This window comes from Porites lutea, chromosome 12 (assembly GCF_958299795.1).
Source record: "Porites lutea chromosome 12, jaPorLute2.1, whole genome shotgun sequence".
NCBI classification, from domain to species: domain Eukaryota; kingdom Metazoa; phylum Cnidaria; class Anthozoa; order Scleractinia; family Poritidae; genus Porites; species Porites lutea.
This window is the reverse complement of record NC_133212.1, coordinates 19,794,751-19,811,322: the sequence shown is the minus strand read 5'-3', so window position 1 is coordinate 19,811,322 and position 16,572 is coordinate 19,794,751. Positions and strand designations below refer to the sequence as shown.

The following is a 16,572-nucleotide window of genomic DNA, read 5'->3' as shown; positions in this document are numbered from 1 at the left end:
GCTTCCCATCTGTCGGAATTGAACGGTTGTTCCTAGTTTTCCAAACAATTCGACATGGCCAACATGGCGGACGGCGGAAACATGTGACACATGTTTGCTGTATGCTGAATACGATGGTGAGATATAATTCGCGATAGTCTCAGTTTTAAGTAATTTTGCCGAGTTTCAGTTAACGTATTTGTACAAAAATGACCTTGGCAAGGAATGTCCATTGGTGTTTATAATCTAAATCATGAGTGGCTTTTCTCCCAGCTTTCTAATTTAATTTGCCCTTTAAAATTACTTTAGCTTCATGAAAGTTTAAGCTATCAATACTAATACTAGATTTAACTTTTATTTCTGAATAATAATCTTAAACCAATCTAAACATAAGTATCTTGACAATCTTTTCAGTGATTACCCCCCCATCCTTGTGAGCAATTGCAAGTTTGCAATTTATTGCAATATATTTAAGTTGAAATGAAAGAAAACTTAAGCTGGCCTGAATTTAATGGCCACTGACCTTCTTGTGATGTAGCTGCTGATCCTGCCTTATACTATATATTCTGACATATAGAAAAATGTGCTGCCCGGCACAGCATAGCCTGATTAAACAGCAGACATTTTGGTCCACTGGTTGTTTCCAGGTGAAATGATGTCTGAGAAATGAGTGCAACAATTCCATTCCATCACTATTCAGATCTGGGTACTGTATCTAATTGGTTGAAGCAAATCTCCCATGCGGCACAACCAATCAGAAGCACCACCCATATCTGGGTGGTCAACACTCTACGTTGCGACCATTTTGGTTGCCATGGCGTCTAAAATTTAGGAGCTGGCGACGTGATTTTTAAAAGAGTCTCCCTAAACCAAAAGAGTTGGTTGACAAATGGCGACCAAGCAAAAACTTTAACTTGGAGGGTTGGACTGGTGAAGCGTCATCAGTATCGAATTTCTGTGCTCATTTCTTAGATGTCATCTTGCAAGGAAACCAGTGGTGGTGTTGCAGAATGTTGCCTGTTTTCTCAGGCTAGCAGCAACAGCCATTACAGGTCTTTACGATTGCTCACATGCCTGCAAGTTGAACTCAAGTCAACTTCTCAGGCTACCTTCTTGTGGTTAAGACTATGATTGCCTCTGTTGCCGGTGACTTCTGTTCTCATATCAAAACAGTATCCTAGGCAGCACTGGAAGTTATTTCATAGGTAGGCTGACAGCAATATATGAGAACCAGAAAGACACTCCCAAAATGTTTATCAGTTTTGCAGTCAATGATTTTTTATACTGGTTATTAATCTTTTGTTTTAACTCTAGATCAAAGACTCATTTCTAAATGGAAGGTGAACAAAATGAGCATGATGATGGTGATGCTACCCAAGATCAGGTGGATAACGAAGAGAGATTATTAATAGATATTGATGGCGAGGAACGTGTTAGCGGTGATGGTGAAGAGGATAAGGGAGAAGGCAATAAATTACCAAACGCGCAGCCAATTGTGACAGGGGACAGTGGATCTGTTAGTTCGGAGAGTTCAGAAAATGAGAGAAGCAGGCCACCACAAGTCAACTGTCCTGAGTATATTGTAAGTATGGTTGCAATGATAGGGACCTTAAGATAGGCCGCTTCCATGTACAGGGAGGGATAAAATAACTATAGCTATCCCTTATCTGGAAATAAACATTGACTGCCTCTTACCCTGGCGAAATGGCTAGGCTATAGCTAGCAGGTAGTGTAATGATGCCATTACCACATTTATCAGGGAAATCATGGTCGCGTGTTATGTAACTACATGGAAAACGTCTTTGCCTACCCATACCTGTGGGGTGAGAATGGTTTATCTTAACGTCCCCAAAAAAAATTAGGTAGATTACTCATCCCATTAACTCTACAGGAGTAATGACTTAAGCACAGAATTGACCCAAAAAAGCCGTTTATCTCTGACATAGCCCTTTTAAGTATCAAAAATGCTAAAGATTGTTACAGGCATATAAGTGAAGAGGTCTCACCTGTTCTTCAGATTTTGTGCCTGGATTTGTCACCAGAAACCAAGTCAATGTCCTTTCAGTGTAAGAGTGTTCCAGACAGGTATGTCAGTATCCCTAACGCATAATTATACAAGTATTCTTTTCCTTTAGGTTATTATGGTCACCTTGGGCTCATTATTATGCGTGTATTTAAAGCATACAGTGAATTATTCTTGAAGCACAATGACTGATATCGACAAGCTTATGAGATATTCATAACTGGATAAAAGATGAGTGCATAATTTAGAGTGTTCACGTGCACGTGACATGGAGACTACAAGCAAAATGTTTATTAAAAAGTAGCCAACAGGCTTTGAATCAAAACCTGCTTCAGCGATTTTTGAATCAATAAAAATGAGGAAATCTTTAGAAATTTCAACCAAATTTAATACCAAAACTCTTTGTACATTTTTTTGTAACGTATAACGCTAGTCATAAGACAAATGGAGTTACAGGGGTCAAATAATAAAGCCAAAAAGGCAACTAAATCAGTTCATATCAGAAAACACAGGAATACATCAAAGGTATTAGTCTCCTTCACTTATTTTAAAGAAGAAAACGTCAAAATGGTATTCAGCATTTGCAGACCTCAGTATTTTATTTCTCATACAATGTATCAAAGGTCACCTTTAAAGTGAAAACAACTCTCTTGTGAGAAATATAGGATATTACATGGCTGCGCGGAGATACAAAATTTCTCTTCGAGTGTTGAAAAGTACACAAGAAGAGAAATTTCGTATCCGCAAGCGGCCATGTACTGTTCTATTTATTATATAAACACCAATGAAATACCAAACCATTTCACTTTGATAGTTTTTCGGTGAGAAAGGCGCGATTTATTATGTAGCCATAGCAACAGTGATATTTTCACATGGGAAGATAACATGTTATTTTCACATGTGAAGATATCAAGTTTTCACACGAAAGCTCACCTGGTATTTCATTGGTGTTTATATAATAAAGTAAATTACATTCCACTCTTGTAATGGGAGCTTTGGATGCCTGTGGTGCAAGTTGAGAGAAAATCTGTCTGTTCTTTTTCCATTCAAGAAATTTGATCTACTACTGTAACTGTAACTATTACAACTGTTCTGTAACTACTGTAGCTTGCTTGGAGGTCTCATGTGGAATAAACTATCGTAAAGATCAGGTTGGACTAACAAAATGTAAGCTGAGTCAGGCCCCATTGGATTCATAATCACCTCAAGAATGGTTTAGTTTTGCACAGTGTTTTAGTCTCAAGGGTCCCTACCCAGCTTGAAATAGAAAGATCTTTAGCATCTCTCATACAATTAATACTGTATTGTACTGTGATAAGTGCCAGGGCCCTTATTTAAAATTATAGCTACAGCTATAAAATGAGGGCACTCATTGGAAGACGGAGGTTGACCAAAGGGGCCAAAGTTTAAGCGTAATGGTGCTTGTTTAATATTATAGCCTAGTGGGTTGGGGGCCTATTTGGGGGAGGGAGCTTATTAGAGCATGGGCACCTCAATTCAAGGAAACACATTGTTTTGCATTCTATTATATGATAAATTATCAATGAAATAAGGTGTACAGTGTACTAATATTAATTATGATTTCATAGGTCAATATTTCAACTTGTCCAGAGATCAGCAGGGATCTTTGTGAAAACCAAGTCAAAAATGAATCCCCTTCACCAGTTTTCCATCATGGTTCTAGATGATAAGGCTTCTTGGGTAAGCTCTCTAGTGTTAGGTTCAGTCAAAGCCCCTACATTCAACATATTCAGATTTCTACAGTAACCATAAATTTGCAAAGTTGAAGTTTTTCCATGTACATGTATGGGCCACGCCCCGCACTCAAAATAATGATTTGTGTCATTTCTTCACACTACCGATCTTTCTCTCATAAACTTTACAATACCCAGGCTAAACTGCTTGAAACCCCTACCCTTCACAGCGGCAGATCCGGGGGAAGGGGCTTATAAGAGACAATTCAAAAATTTATGCTGGACTTTGTTTAATGACCAAATTTCATTTGCAGCTCTGTGAGATAGTGACACAAGTGCTTACAAGTAATTAATACTTATTTGCATTTCACCTTTAAGGTATTAGAAAGCTACTTTGATTATTAGAGTGGTTTTCGTTTGAGTGTCGTAAAACCAAAACCAAAGTAATTACTCTGGCCAATCACATAGGACACAGACAATACATTGAACCAATCAAAACTCGAAGTAATTACATGTGGCTGACGCAAAGCGCGGGAAAATGAATGCGAGCGCGTCACAATTGGCTTTGGTTTTACTTCTGATTGGATGAAAAGGTGGCGCGAATCTTTTAAGCCAATCACATCGTGTAGAAAGTGCAAAACCAATTACTTTTCGACACTCAAATGAAAAGCGCTCTAATAGTTGACACTTCTTGCTTTTAGTACAAACACTTCACCAGTGATGTGGAAGTCATCTGCAGCACATTGAATCGCCTGAGTCCTGAGGATACAATTTCATCGCAAAGTGAATTTGGTATCTTTTTGAAAGTACTACAAACTTGAGAAATGGAGGACTTCCTGCTGAAGGGCCTGCTAGGGTGAATTAAGCTACATGTACCCCAAAAGTGTGTGTGTTTTTCCACCGGCTAAGGAACAAAGGACTATAGGTTCAAGTCTGCGGGCGGTCTTCAGGGCACACATAGCATTTCAGAGTTCAGTTTTTTTTTTTGCCTTCTGTCATTACCTGCCCTGCCCTGCCCACCTGCCATTTATGTGTTTTCAGGATTGTTGGAGGATCTCAAGTTTTACCTGATTCCTGGTTATTCTTATATCTAGGCTCAGTTTCATGTCAGCCATTTTATTAGCTCTCTTTCTGTGCTGAAACACTAATGAATTGTGGTGTTGATATGATAAAGTTCGGGCTGCATGGCCAGCTTCACATGGCTCCCAGTTGTGTGTGAGAAAAAGTTATCTTGTAGATCATGTAGTTCTTGTTGATCTTTAGTCATTACATATATTTTTGCCACTTTAACATTGTCCATGATACACTTTGTTTGACTCCCAACATTGATTGCATTAACCACCCTTTCAAATTTCCACTGGGCATTATAGTCATCCCAAGAGAAATTCAAGACAAAGCTTATGCAAAATTTTGTGGGGCAAACAAGGTGTATTATGGGCATAGCAGTAGTAGCAAGCATTTTCTTTTGTGATAAAATGCATATATATGTAAATGTTCAAAATTAAATGCAGTTAAATGAAATTTAATGTTGTTAACAACAAGGAGCTATAGTCTTGTTAGCGGCATTTTGACATGTTTTTGATGGTGTCTGGCCAGTGTCTATTCTAGCACAGCAGGCAAAGAAAGTAGTGTCTGATAGCCCGGGGCTACTAGATTTTGCTATTGGTCGAGTGAATTCTGTTATCAACTTGCCCGACGGGCAAGTGAAGTTTTTTGAGGAATACAAATTACAGAAAAACTGTGAAATCAATCTGCTCATCAAAACGTTTTTGGGGCTAGTTGAAATGATGTTTGGGCTAGTAAATGTTAGCTTCAGCTTGCCCGAATGGCAAGCTGTAAAAGTGACTTTCTTTGCACCCTGTAGCATATTGTAACACTTGCACTGTTTACATTTTTTTGGAGCTTCAGGGTAGGCCACACAAAATTCTATTGAATCCATTAAATTGTCTTGTGAATTGTGTCCGTTTTAAAGAACCTTGACTTTTCCTTAGATATGTGCGACCTCTTTGAAGCAATGTAAGTAGTAATATTAAGAGGGTGGATGGAAAAAGTCCTAAGTACAGGAAACTTGTAATATTTTTTTCAAGTCCTCCCTTCATTTTACAGGAAATGAAGTAAAATGTGTAGGGAGAATCTAAACTTGCGTCAGAAGATACTGTTACTGGCTGTTTCCCAGTCACTCATTCATTATTGAAGTCTTTTTTTCTGACTAATTCGTTCAATGTCAAGTAGTACATTGTTAATCTTAGGCATGTTCTTCTCCTTCTTATCAGCAAGGAAAACATTAGTTTACCAGAATTAGAAGACATCTTGCTTCCTCCTCCTTGTGTGTTTCGACTTATTTTAGTGTATGGACGCTCGCTGTGCATGCCCAAATTGTCCCCAGAAGGCAAGCAGGTTTGTTCATGTCTTTGTTCTGCCAATTAATGTTATGTCTTTTAGCAGGTAGTAGATGTTTATGTATCTACTGCTTAACCCATTTGCCTCTGAACTGGGCGTTAAGGCCAATGCGGATCCACATCTGTTGTACCCCTTATGATGTAATCAGTTTTAACAGTCAGGGCAACTTTGTCATCTAAAATCCCATGTGAACAGATGGAACATTTTTGGAGGTTACTGTACATGCATGTTGCATCCGTTTGGACACCCAGAGTTGCATGTTGTTGCGTGTTGTTGGGAGTTGTTGCACAAAGCTGGAAATGGTTCAAAGTTTGAAGCCAACAACTCCCAACATTTCTTTTGTTCCATGATTGCCAAAGCATAGTGCAGCAATGTTGCATCCATTTGCACACTACTGCAAACACGGACAAAACAACTCCCAATGTTGTTGGGCCAAACAGCTTGATTACCTTCGAAGCACGTTTTTGGCAAACTTGCTGGAGAATAATGCTTTACTGGATATTTAGGAAAGTTAAGCCTTTGTTATTCAAAATAATAATTATTTTATTGATAATTATTATTTATAAAATCAACATTTCCATGTTTTATTTGTTTCAGATATTGTCATCACTTCTGGTGTCACCATATTTCTTTCTTGATGTATTGTACGTTCATGAGCTACCATCTGAGCTTAACCTTTGCAAAGTGAGTAGTATAAGACTTATACTTATACTTAGTATGAATGTTACTGTAAAATTTTCAAAACCGGTTTTCTAAAGGAGCTGTTTCACGAAATTCAGCCAAATTAGGAAATTTAAAAATGCCCATTAAATTAGGAGAAACATAAAAATAACCACTTAAAACTTTAAAGGAAGGTTAAAATAACATAACAGAAACAACAGGTGCCACGGATGGGCAAAACTGAAGAAGATTGAAAAGGATTAAAATTAGGGTTTTTGAAAACTATGCAGCCTAACAGTTTTTCAAAGTTGATCCCTGCTGCTTGCAAATTCAAAAATAATGCTCAGGAGACATATTTGTTTGTCTCGGATCTTTGATTTTGTCATTTACCCGTCCTTAATTTCTTTGCCTACTTTAAGTTCCATAGCGATTGAGGACGAGTAATTGGCAAAATCAAACAAAATGAACTGGACTGCCGTGACACAGCCCCTTTAACCTATCAGGTTTAGGATTAAACGGAAGAATTATCTAATATGGGGTGGATTCATTTGCAACATACCTGTATAGCTGTCGCATTTTTCCGGTTGGAATTTTTGACTGTTTTTAGGTTACAAACATGAATTAACCATAAATGTACATGTGCATGCAAAAATCCTCAGCTCGCGTATAGCTTGGCTAATCGAGGTGGGCAGAGGGAAAAATAAAGTAATTCACTGGGAAGAGATTGAGGACACAAGAAGATTGACTGAAGTTATTACGATACAACATAACAAAATCACAAACTTATTTTACATTTTATGTCATCTTCCTAAGTTTTTTGGTGTCAACATGAGTATCGTCCAATTCTAAAATATGTAAAAGAAGCTAATGTAAAGAAGCCTTAAATTTGTGTTTAGGGAGTACTCGGACACTTTGAGGAATACTGTTCCACTGAGTGTGATTCATTCTGGTTCCTCAGAGTTCTGACAATAATAATAAAAATAATTATCATCGTCATCATCATCTTTATTTCTATAACGCCGTTTCTACTGATTAAATGGCTTAAAAGGGCTACAGAAAGATTCTGTGGCTCCCAAAAAGACTGAAATCGAGAAAATTTTTTAGTTTTTTGATTGATTCATATTTAAAAGAAAGTGTGGTTCGAGCAGTTTAAAGAGGTGCAAATTTCTAAACTAGGTACATGTATTCGAAAAGGTCACCATTCGTCAATGTAAGTTATACAAAAGGGGTACCTTTGGTATATAAAAGGGTAAGGGATTGGACCTCGGGGCAAATCCTCCGCGTATAAAACTTTGTTGAGTATACCCCCGGACGGGTAACTCCCTGATCCTTTTACCTGCTTCCTCTGCAGGAAGTCTATGATTACTTCTGTGACATGGATGAAGAAGAAGAAGGCTACATCCTAGAGGTGTCACGCAGTACTACACGTTTGTTTGACCACATGGCTGCGTTACTTGCCCATCCTTTGCAAAGACCAAAACAGCGTGACACGTTCTACAAACTAACGCCAAGGGAAGAGACAGAGTCTGTCGTGTAGTAGAGGCCTGTGGTCACTGAAAATGATGAGATCAGCAGGGAAATAGAAAATATAAGTTATAATGAACTAAGCTATGCATATAAAACCGAGAACGCTATCTAGGTGAAGGGTACCTATGATTAACGGCGCCCGCTTTCGAAGTGAAGATGTCAACGGAATGAAAATCGAGAGGGACGTCTTCACATGTGTTTCTTAGCTAATTTTTTCCCAATGGAAGGAAAGGGAAAGACGAGCGGAAATCAAGATGAAACTCCATGTATTCATGTTACTGAGATGCGCCTCACAGAGAGAAATGAGGGGTGATGAGGTTTGAGATGGGGCCAGCCTGCAAGGACTGGCGCTTTTTTTCGCGTTTTTCAGGTAAACATGAAGCAAACGTGGAGCGCGAGACACGCGCGACGGGGGGAAGGAAGGCGGGGCAAACGTAACGCGTTACGTTCCGGAGGCTAATGCGGGGTGGGCAACGTCTTCGCCGGATGTCAGGTGCTCCTCGTCCTCTGAATTATGGTTGGAAAAATAAGTGTGGGAGGACAGGGTGTGGATGTCCTGGAGAATAAGGGACAGAATGGGTACAGGAGGTGGGAGAGAAAAAGTTCTAAAAGGGTGAGAAGTGGGAGAAGTAGGGAGAATTACGCAATATTTCGCAATCGAAAAAGGGCTAAAGGGAGGAAGCCAAGAGAAAAGGCGCGGGAGCCGGGGATGTAAGATACGGGAGGCGGGAGGTTTGGATTGACGTAAATGTAGTTTTGTTATAGAGGTATACTTTTTAGAAAAAGGGGAGTGATTAATTTCGGAATGAGTTGTGGCGAGGACCAAGATAGGTGCACCCCTATGTTTTTAGTAAAAGGAAAATAAAAATCGGGGTTTTACCTATATCCTGAATTTTAGGGTATTGTACGACTTGTTGTCTGAAGCTTTTGTTCTCCGTAGTTTTTTTTTTTTTTTTGTAATTATTTTTTGTAAAAGTAGATACAAAAACGTTTTAGCACTCAATTACCGGTTAATCAAGTGATAAATTGTACTCACTAATTACATCGTACTTTAGGTTTACCTAACCCCTTGCCCCCCGGATCAACATGTTATCTCCTTTATGATATCATTGCCTAACAGTAACTGGACAAAAAGTGATCAAAATATAGCGAATGATTCGCAAAAATACAGTGTGTTGATTTTTGAACAAATTCTTCCTGTGAGTAGCATGTGAAATGTGCGTAGAGCAGCGCTTAGAACAGCACTTAGAACAGCGTTGTATAAGCGCTATATAAATTCCATTATTGTTATAGCAGTATAGAGAAAGTGTAAGTTGATATTTCGGCGTAAAATGGTAAGGTGTTAATGATCTTGTAAACGAGTAATTAACAGTGGCTCTTAGTTACACATGTACACTGGAAAATATATCATTTTGTAAACAAATTGTCTTGTTGATGTCGAGACATTGTTGACCGATAACTATACGCACTAACTATGAACCGTAAAAAGACAGTGGAGAGAAAGTTGGCCTGCGAAACCATCCACAATGTTTCAGTTAGCAAAGTGGGCCAAGCCATTTTAAAGAAAAACCCTCAGGAAACAAGGGTTCTGATAGACAAGCTGGAAGGCCTTGAGATACATAAACGAAGGTGGAAGAATGAGTTCTGTGGCAAAGTTTATGATGCGAGAGAAGAATTCAGACAAACTCGAATCACCTCGTTCGTTAGATCAACTAGTACATCTAAAGGAACAAAAAAAAGCATGACAACGAATTTTACCCAACCGCGGAGAGTTTCTACTGCTAGAAAGAGAAACGGGCGAACTAAACTTTACAAACAACCGGATCAAAACCAAGAAACAGGAGCAACGAGTCGCAAAGAACCTTCACAAGATACCGCCAAAACAGTGTGTCTAAATGTCCCTAAAACCACTTTGAGGAAGAAAACTTTGGCTACTGATGTAAAAATTTACCTAAATGATAAATTGATGAATGCAGAAAGTGAGCTCGGCACAGTGACAGAAGTGGATAAAGAGAGAGAAAAAAGCGGCTCGATTACCCCTGATTGCTTGACGCCATTTATTCGGCACTCATTCGTGGACTGCCCAAACCGGTCAAACCGGACCGTCCCTGGCGACGTCCGTCAGTTCGGAAAGAGATGTCAGACTTGTGCATTGGTGGTTGCAAAAACACAGCTCGACGCTCCACAAAGGGAAGGAAGTAATCAGGTTGCTGTACAGCAAATAACAGATTCCGATAAAAAAGAAGATAGTCAATCAAAGCCTTCTCGTCAAGGAAGTGGCCATCCAAGATCAAGAATGTCGATCAACAAAATTTCTGATAGCGCGCTCACGCGGCCATGCTTTGTTCCTTCTCTTTCCAACCCTTTTGAAGCTCAGAAGTATTCCAATATTTGGAAAGCTCGTGTGGACGAAATCGTTTGTAAACAAAGAGCAGTCAGCGGCATTTTGAAGAGAGAAAAAGTTACCAACCTTTTGAGGAAGAATTCAGAGTTGAGCTGTCCAAGCTTTTTGCCATCTCCTGTAAAAGACGCACGATTTCTTGGGCTTCAGTCTTTGTTAGTTCCTGTTACAAACAACGTGATAGCACATAACAGAAAAGCTGAACGTTCGTGAAGAACGCTTTCAGCGAAGAGAGAGACGCTTCGACCTCTTTTCTCGAGGAAGAAAGAGAGAGGACCGTGGTAATGAGGTTGGTGACGCGCAGTAGGCCATTTCGGAATTGTCCCAAGCCTCGGTTTCAGAGTGAGGCTAAGTGCGAAGCTACTGATATGAAAATGATTTTTGATTCTCATGCAAAAAAAACTCATTTTAAAATAGAACTTAGGTGTTCCTTGGGCTTAAAAGTTCTTAAAGGTTCTATCAATCAAGGTTTTGATTAACCCCAATTTGTAGGTAAAGGGGCAGAAACTCAGATAACTGGTGAGCAAACTTGTGAAAGTATTTTCCGGTAAACGGTGGGCACACTTAGGTGTGGGTCCCTGTTGTTGATTAAAACATCTAGGAAAGGTAGAACATGGTCAGTTTCCCGCATCATGTTAAAGTGTATATTAGGGTGTTGATTCTTGATGTAATTGAAGAAAAGGTTCGCATCCTGTTCTGAGTGGAAAAGACAAAATGGGCTAACTTGAACCGAAGTCTATTTCTCGTGGATTTCCTTTAGGCATTTACTCTAATTTTACCTTCGGTAACTCGAACCCTCGATAACTCGAACCTCCCGCTAACTCGAAGTAATTTTTGTTTCCCTTCAGGTAATTTCCATATAATTTTACCCTCTATAACTCGAACCATGTTCTAAGCGTATGATAAGTCGAAAAAAAAAAATCTTGTTCTAAAGTCTGAAACATTAAATTTATTTATAAACAACGTTGTCAATTCTTTGTCTTGACTTTTATGTCACTCCAGTTCAAATTCAGTGCCGATCTCTGTATATTAATTAAGGTGGCTCGATACAGTTTTTCAAGGCCAATACCTCCCAAGTTTGAGCATAAACTACGTCGCCATAAACAAAGTTTTGGACAAATTGCCCCCACAGTTGTATTAGATAAAGATGAAAATCTTTTATGATCAGGGTTGCAATGACATCGGAGTTGTCATAGCAACGAAATGACGCTATTACCTGTTTTACTTACAGAAGTATTTCTCGGCACTGAGAACTGTTCTTCCAAAATTATTCACGGGAGCTTTTTCCTCCAATAGCCGCCTCGATGTTCTTGAAGTTTAAGCGAAATCTGTAAGAGCGTTATCGAGATATTTTGGGATCAAGATTTTGTGGTTAGAAATACGGTAAAAAATGGATAATCTTGTTGTTCGGCTGTTATCTGTAGAAAATGAAGCGCTTTTAACATGCAATTTCACCTGATAATAGTTTCAATCTTTTTAAAAACGTGTGTGAAAGACCGTGGAGATAGCTCCAGCCGATTGCTAGAAAGAAGGATTTGATTAGTATGTATCGAGGCGCTTTTTGTTAGCGGTTTTTGAAGATATTGGTCTACTGTAACAAATTAGCGAATAATTTTTAAACCACTCGATATATATTTTTTTTAAAATAAGATTCTTGAGATTAACCTTCCTTTTACATGACCCTTTAGTTTCAAGATTATTGATATAGTGTAAGGCAGTAAAATAAGGGCTACAATTCGCCAATATTTTGGCAGAAATTTTGTGTTTACAAATGTGAGCCTCTCATTATTCAGGGTATTGTCACCAAGTTTCATATTTTCGCGCATAACAATAGCTAGCATTTTTGCATATGTCAAATGCATTGTTAGTTACTGTTGTTCACGTGAAAATGAATCTTGGTAGACAATGCCTTGAATAATGAGAGGCTTATACTTTTAATAACGAAACTTCCGATAAAAAAGTAACGAATTGTAGCCCTTATTTTACTGCCTTACAATGTATCAATAATCTTGAAACTAAAAGGTCATATAAAAGAAAGGTTAATCTCAAGAATCTTAAATTTTAAAAAAAATCTATCGAGCGGTTTAAAAATTATTCGCTAATTTTTTAAAGAAGACCAAAATGTTTACAAAACCGCTAACAAGAGCGCTTCGATACATACTAATAAAACCCTTCTTTCTAGCAATCGGCAGGAGCTATCTCCATGATCCTTCACACACGTTTTTAAAAAGATTGAAACTACTATCAGATGAAATTGCATGTCAAAAGCGCTTCATTTTCTACAGATAACGGCCAAACAACAATATTGTCCATTTTTTACTGTGTTTCTAATCATGAAAACTTTATCCCAAAATATCTCGATAACGCTCTTACAGATTTCGCTTAAACTTCACCAGCGTCGAGGCTGCTATTGGAGGAAAAAGCTCCCGTGAACGATTTTGGAAGAACAGTTCTCAGTGCCGAGATACACTGCTACAAGTAAAATAGGTAATAGCGTCATTTCGTTGCTATGACAACTCCGATGCCGTTACAACCCTGATCATAACAAACTTTCATCTTTATCTAATACAACTGTGGTGGCAATTTTTCCAAAAATTTGTTTATGGCGACGTAGTTTATGCTCAAACTTGGGAGGTATTGGCCCTGAAAAACTGTATCGAGCCACCTTAAGCTTTGTTTCTTAATGTCTTTTCAAAGTATCATTCTTATCTTTAACCACTTTAAACATTTAATTTGTAAATAATTTTGTTAGAATAGTGTATGTTATCTTTCATGTATTATAAATTTCTGTATACTGTTGTTGTATTTGTGTGTGGTTAATGGCAAAAATTAAATGAAAATGAAATAAATCATCACGATTACTGGTCACGCATGACGGAGGAAAGTTGTCCCGGGTAGGCGACTTATCCATAGCAGAGCGTTTACAAGGCCGGTAGGGTAAACCTCTTGCTAGGGTAACCTTAGCACTCAGTGTACGCCTGTTTGCTATCAGCCTATTTTAAAGATACCGTAAATCTGCATTCATTTTGTCAGTAGAAGCTCATGATCCACTGTATCAAAGGCTTAAAGATACCGGAAATCTACACTTATATCCTGTTGTATTTTAGGAATACTGCAAACAGTGGAAGTGGAATAAGTGTCATCTCGGTGCGTACATTCGTTTGGTAGCATAATCCATCATATCACTAAGATCATGCATTTTCATATACTAGGGGTACCTTCCGACAAGTGCCAACGAGGCGAATTTGTTTAACTGTAGTGGAATGTGCCTAATCGTTCTTCGCGATTTGTTACATAATTTGAGAGGTTTAAAATAGATTTCAATACGAACAAGGATGGTTAATAAATTTCAGCCAAGTTTGAAACAACAACTTGAGCACATTCTTGGTTTTCACTTTTATTAAACAGAAACATAAATTGAAGCTTCGTTGGTAAATTGGAGCAAGTAACCTCTTATGTTCCATCGTTAATTCCATTGTATCAAAACTATAAACGTTAGTAAGTTATGATATTGTTCGAATTAGGCCTTTATCTGTTGTGATTAAAAATAAAAATTAAACTCCGAGCTTTGGCCGATCAACGGCATTATCAGGGATAAGAAAAATATTCCGCGTGGAGTTAAATATATGAAAAAATCTGGTGTCAAAGTAAAATGTGTAAAAAGCGTGAAAATGGGGTGAAGTATGTATGAGAGGTATAACTAAATAAATTTGAATAAATTGCTTCGATTTAATGGGCGAGTGTTACAGTACAAGAGTCTTTCAAAAGACCTTCATAAAGATAGTCTCTGAAACAAAAGGTCCACAATTTTTTTAAGTTTCTCACGGGAGTTGAGAGCTGGCTCAATGTAAATGAGGGTGCAAAAAACACGCTGGTTGAGGTTCTGAGAAAAATTTGAGCGTTGAACCCTATTCCTTGATTAGCCGCTGCAAAACAAGGCACTAAGGGACTTATCAGAAATTAGAAGGGGGGGAGGGGGTGGAAACAGAGGGAGGGTCACAACGTTTTGAGACTCGGAGAAGAGAGGGGTCATGAAAAATGGGCTGTTAAAAGGGGGAGGGTCATGGAAATATCTGCCCGTGATCATGTAGAGGCAGGAGGTTAACCAAAAGAAGAAAAAGGAAGTTCTGTATTTGGTAAAAAAACCTGGGAGAAATAGGAGAGTCGAGTGACTATTCCTGTCAGAATCAGAGTCAGACTCTTAGTGCTGTCATCTAACATGTATGTATATAGTATTACAAAGAACAGATTAGAAATATATTTTGAGTTTTCATAATACTGACTCACCCTAGTGTATTGCAAGAATTAGATTTTATCATTTATACAAGAGGGGGAGGGTCATGATATTATAGGCCAAGCTCAAGGGGAGGGTTAGCAAATTTTACTCCCATTGTAGGGATGGATCACCTCATTTCCTAACCCAAATATAAAATTCCCACCCCCCCCCCCCCCCTTGCTAGTTTCTGACAAGTCCCTAATAGCCCTTTTGCAAACAAGAAATCGTAAGCTTATTCACCCGTTAGGTCGTTAGCAACAACTCAACAAACACAATCCATAGTCCACAACTAACAGAGTTACACTGGACCACCCGGCCTCGAGCCTGAAGGAGTAAATGCAAGACCGTGACTTCAATACCCAAAAAAATGGGCAAAAAAGAGGGCTACGCAGATTTAAGAAATTTTCCAATACATTGCGCGGCATTATGAATCTGTCGCCAAAGCATCCTCGCTTCGTAGCTCAGATGCCTCGTTGGTAATTAGAAACAAAAGTGACCCAAGTATTGAACCCAGTGAAACACCACATCTTAAAACTGGTTTGTCGCAGAGTACCCCGTTTATGTGTAGGACCTGAAATCTTTTAATTAGAAAAGATTTAATCCATTCTAAGGGATGGGCACGAACTCAAATATGACTTATTTTGTCTGTAAAAGCTCGTGGTCTACTGTATTAAAACGCGCTCTTAAGATCCAACTTCAATAATCCGTACGCTGTCTATATTAAAACACCATTGATTGGTAAGAACAGGAAGGGCGGTAACTGTTACGTGATGGATTTAAAGCCGAATTGACGTGGATCTAACTGAATTATGTCATTTAAAACTAAATAGAGGTAGAATTGCCGCGTAGACAAGCTTTTCAAGGACCCTGGATAGTGGTTGAATTGACCCATATTGGTCTACAAATATTTGTATATTTACGTTCACCTGCTTTGAATCAAGGAAAACCTTTGCCAAGTTCTAGTCATCTGGAAGTTCTAGACATTTAAGAGATCAGTTGTCTGTAAATAACTGGAGCAGCCAATTTAGGATTTTTCACTATAAAAAATAATCTTAAAAAAGAATGATTTAATGATAATAATAGTAATTTAATCACTTACATTGCGCAGGTATTCACAAAAATGATCAAATGCGCATTACATTAGTAATAAAAGCATGTAAGGCTCTTTCTCATTGGCCAGGAAAGGCTCATTCACATAAAATCCTGCGAGTTGTTTGTTTGGCCAAAAAAAAATTTCTCTCCAAAATGTTTTTACAAAGCCTAGGTTGTATTGTCAGTATGAGACAAGGCGAGCAAGACATCAACTTGCAACGTCTAATTCATAAATAATACTCAGAAAATTACTAAAATTTGTGTTACAAAATCATGTCAAGTCGGCGAAATTGTAGAGGTGCGAAGCTTCTTCACCAACGATGATTGGGTAAGCTTTTTCGTAAATCGATTACAAGCATGAAAATCTAAAGAGCAATTTAAAATTATAACATGTGGCAACCTGTAGAAGTCACCACAAAAATATTCTTATTAGTAAACATCTGCAACCTGGGGACGAGGTTGAAACATCTGAAAATCAGGACACCTTCAATACCCCAATCACCAAAAATACCTTTCTCTA

The 16,572-nt window shown here is 38.4% G+C and overlaps 1 protein-coding gene across 1 annotated transcript; it reads left to right on the top strand.

Moving 5' to 3' along the window:
* Window positions 1–24: 24 nt before the first annotated feature.
* On the top strand, window positions 25–8,565 carry LOC140953517 (BRISC and BRCA1-A complex member 1-like). The gene is made up of 9 exons (XM_073402919.1): window positions 25–116; window positions 1,294–1,561; window positions 1,997–2,064; window positions 3,592–3,703; window positions 4,398–4,488; window positions 5,688–5,712; window positions 5,970–6,093; window positions 6,694–6,780; window positions 8,108–8,565. Exons 2-9 carry the CDS (start codon window positions 1,313–1,315, stop codon window positions 8,291–8,293), a joined length of 942 nt encoding a protein of 313 aa, XP_073259020.1. The 5' UTR covers window positions 25–116; window positions 1,294–1,312; the 3' UTR covers window positions 8,294–8,565.
* The last annotated feature ends 8,007 nt before the right edge of the window (window positions 8,566–16,572 follow it).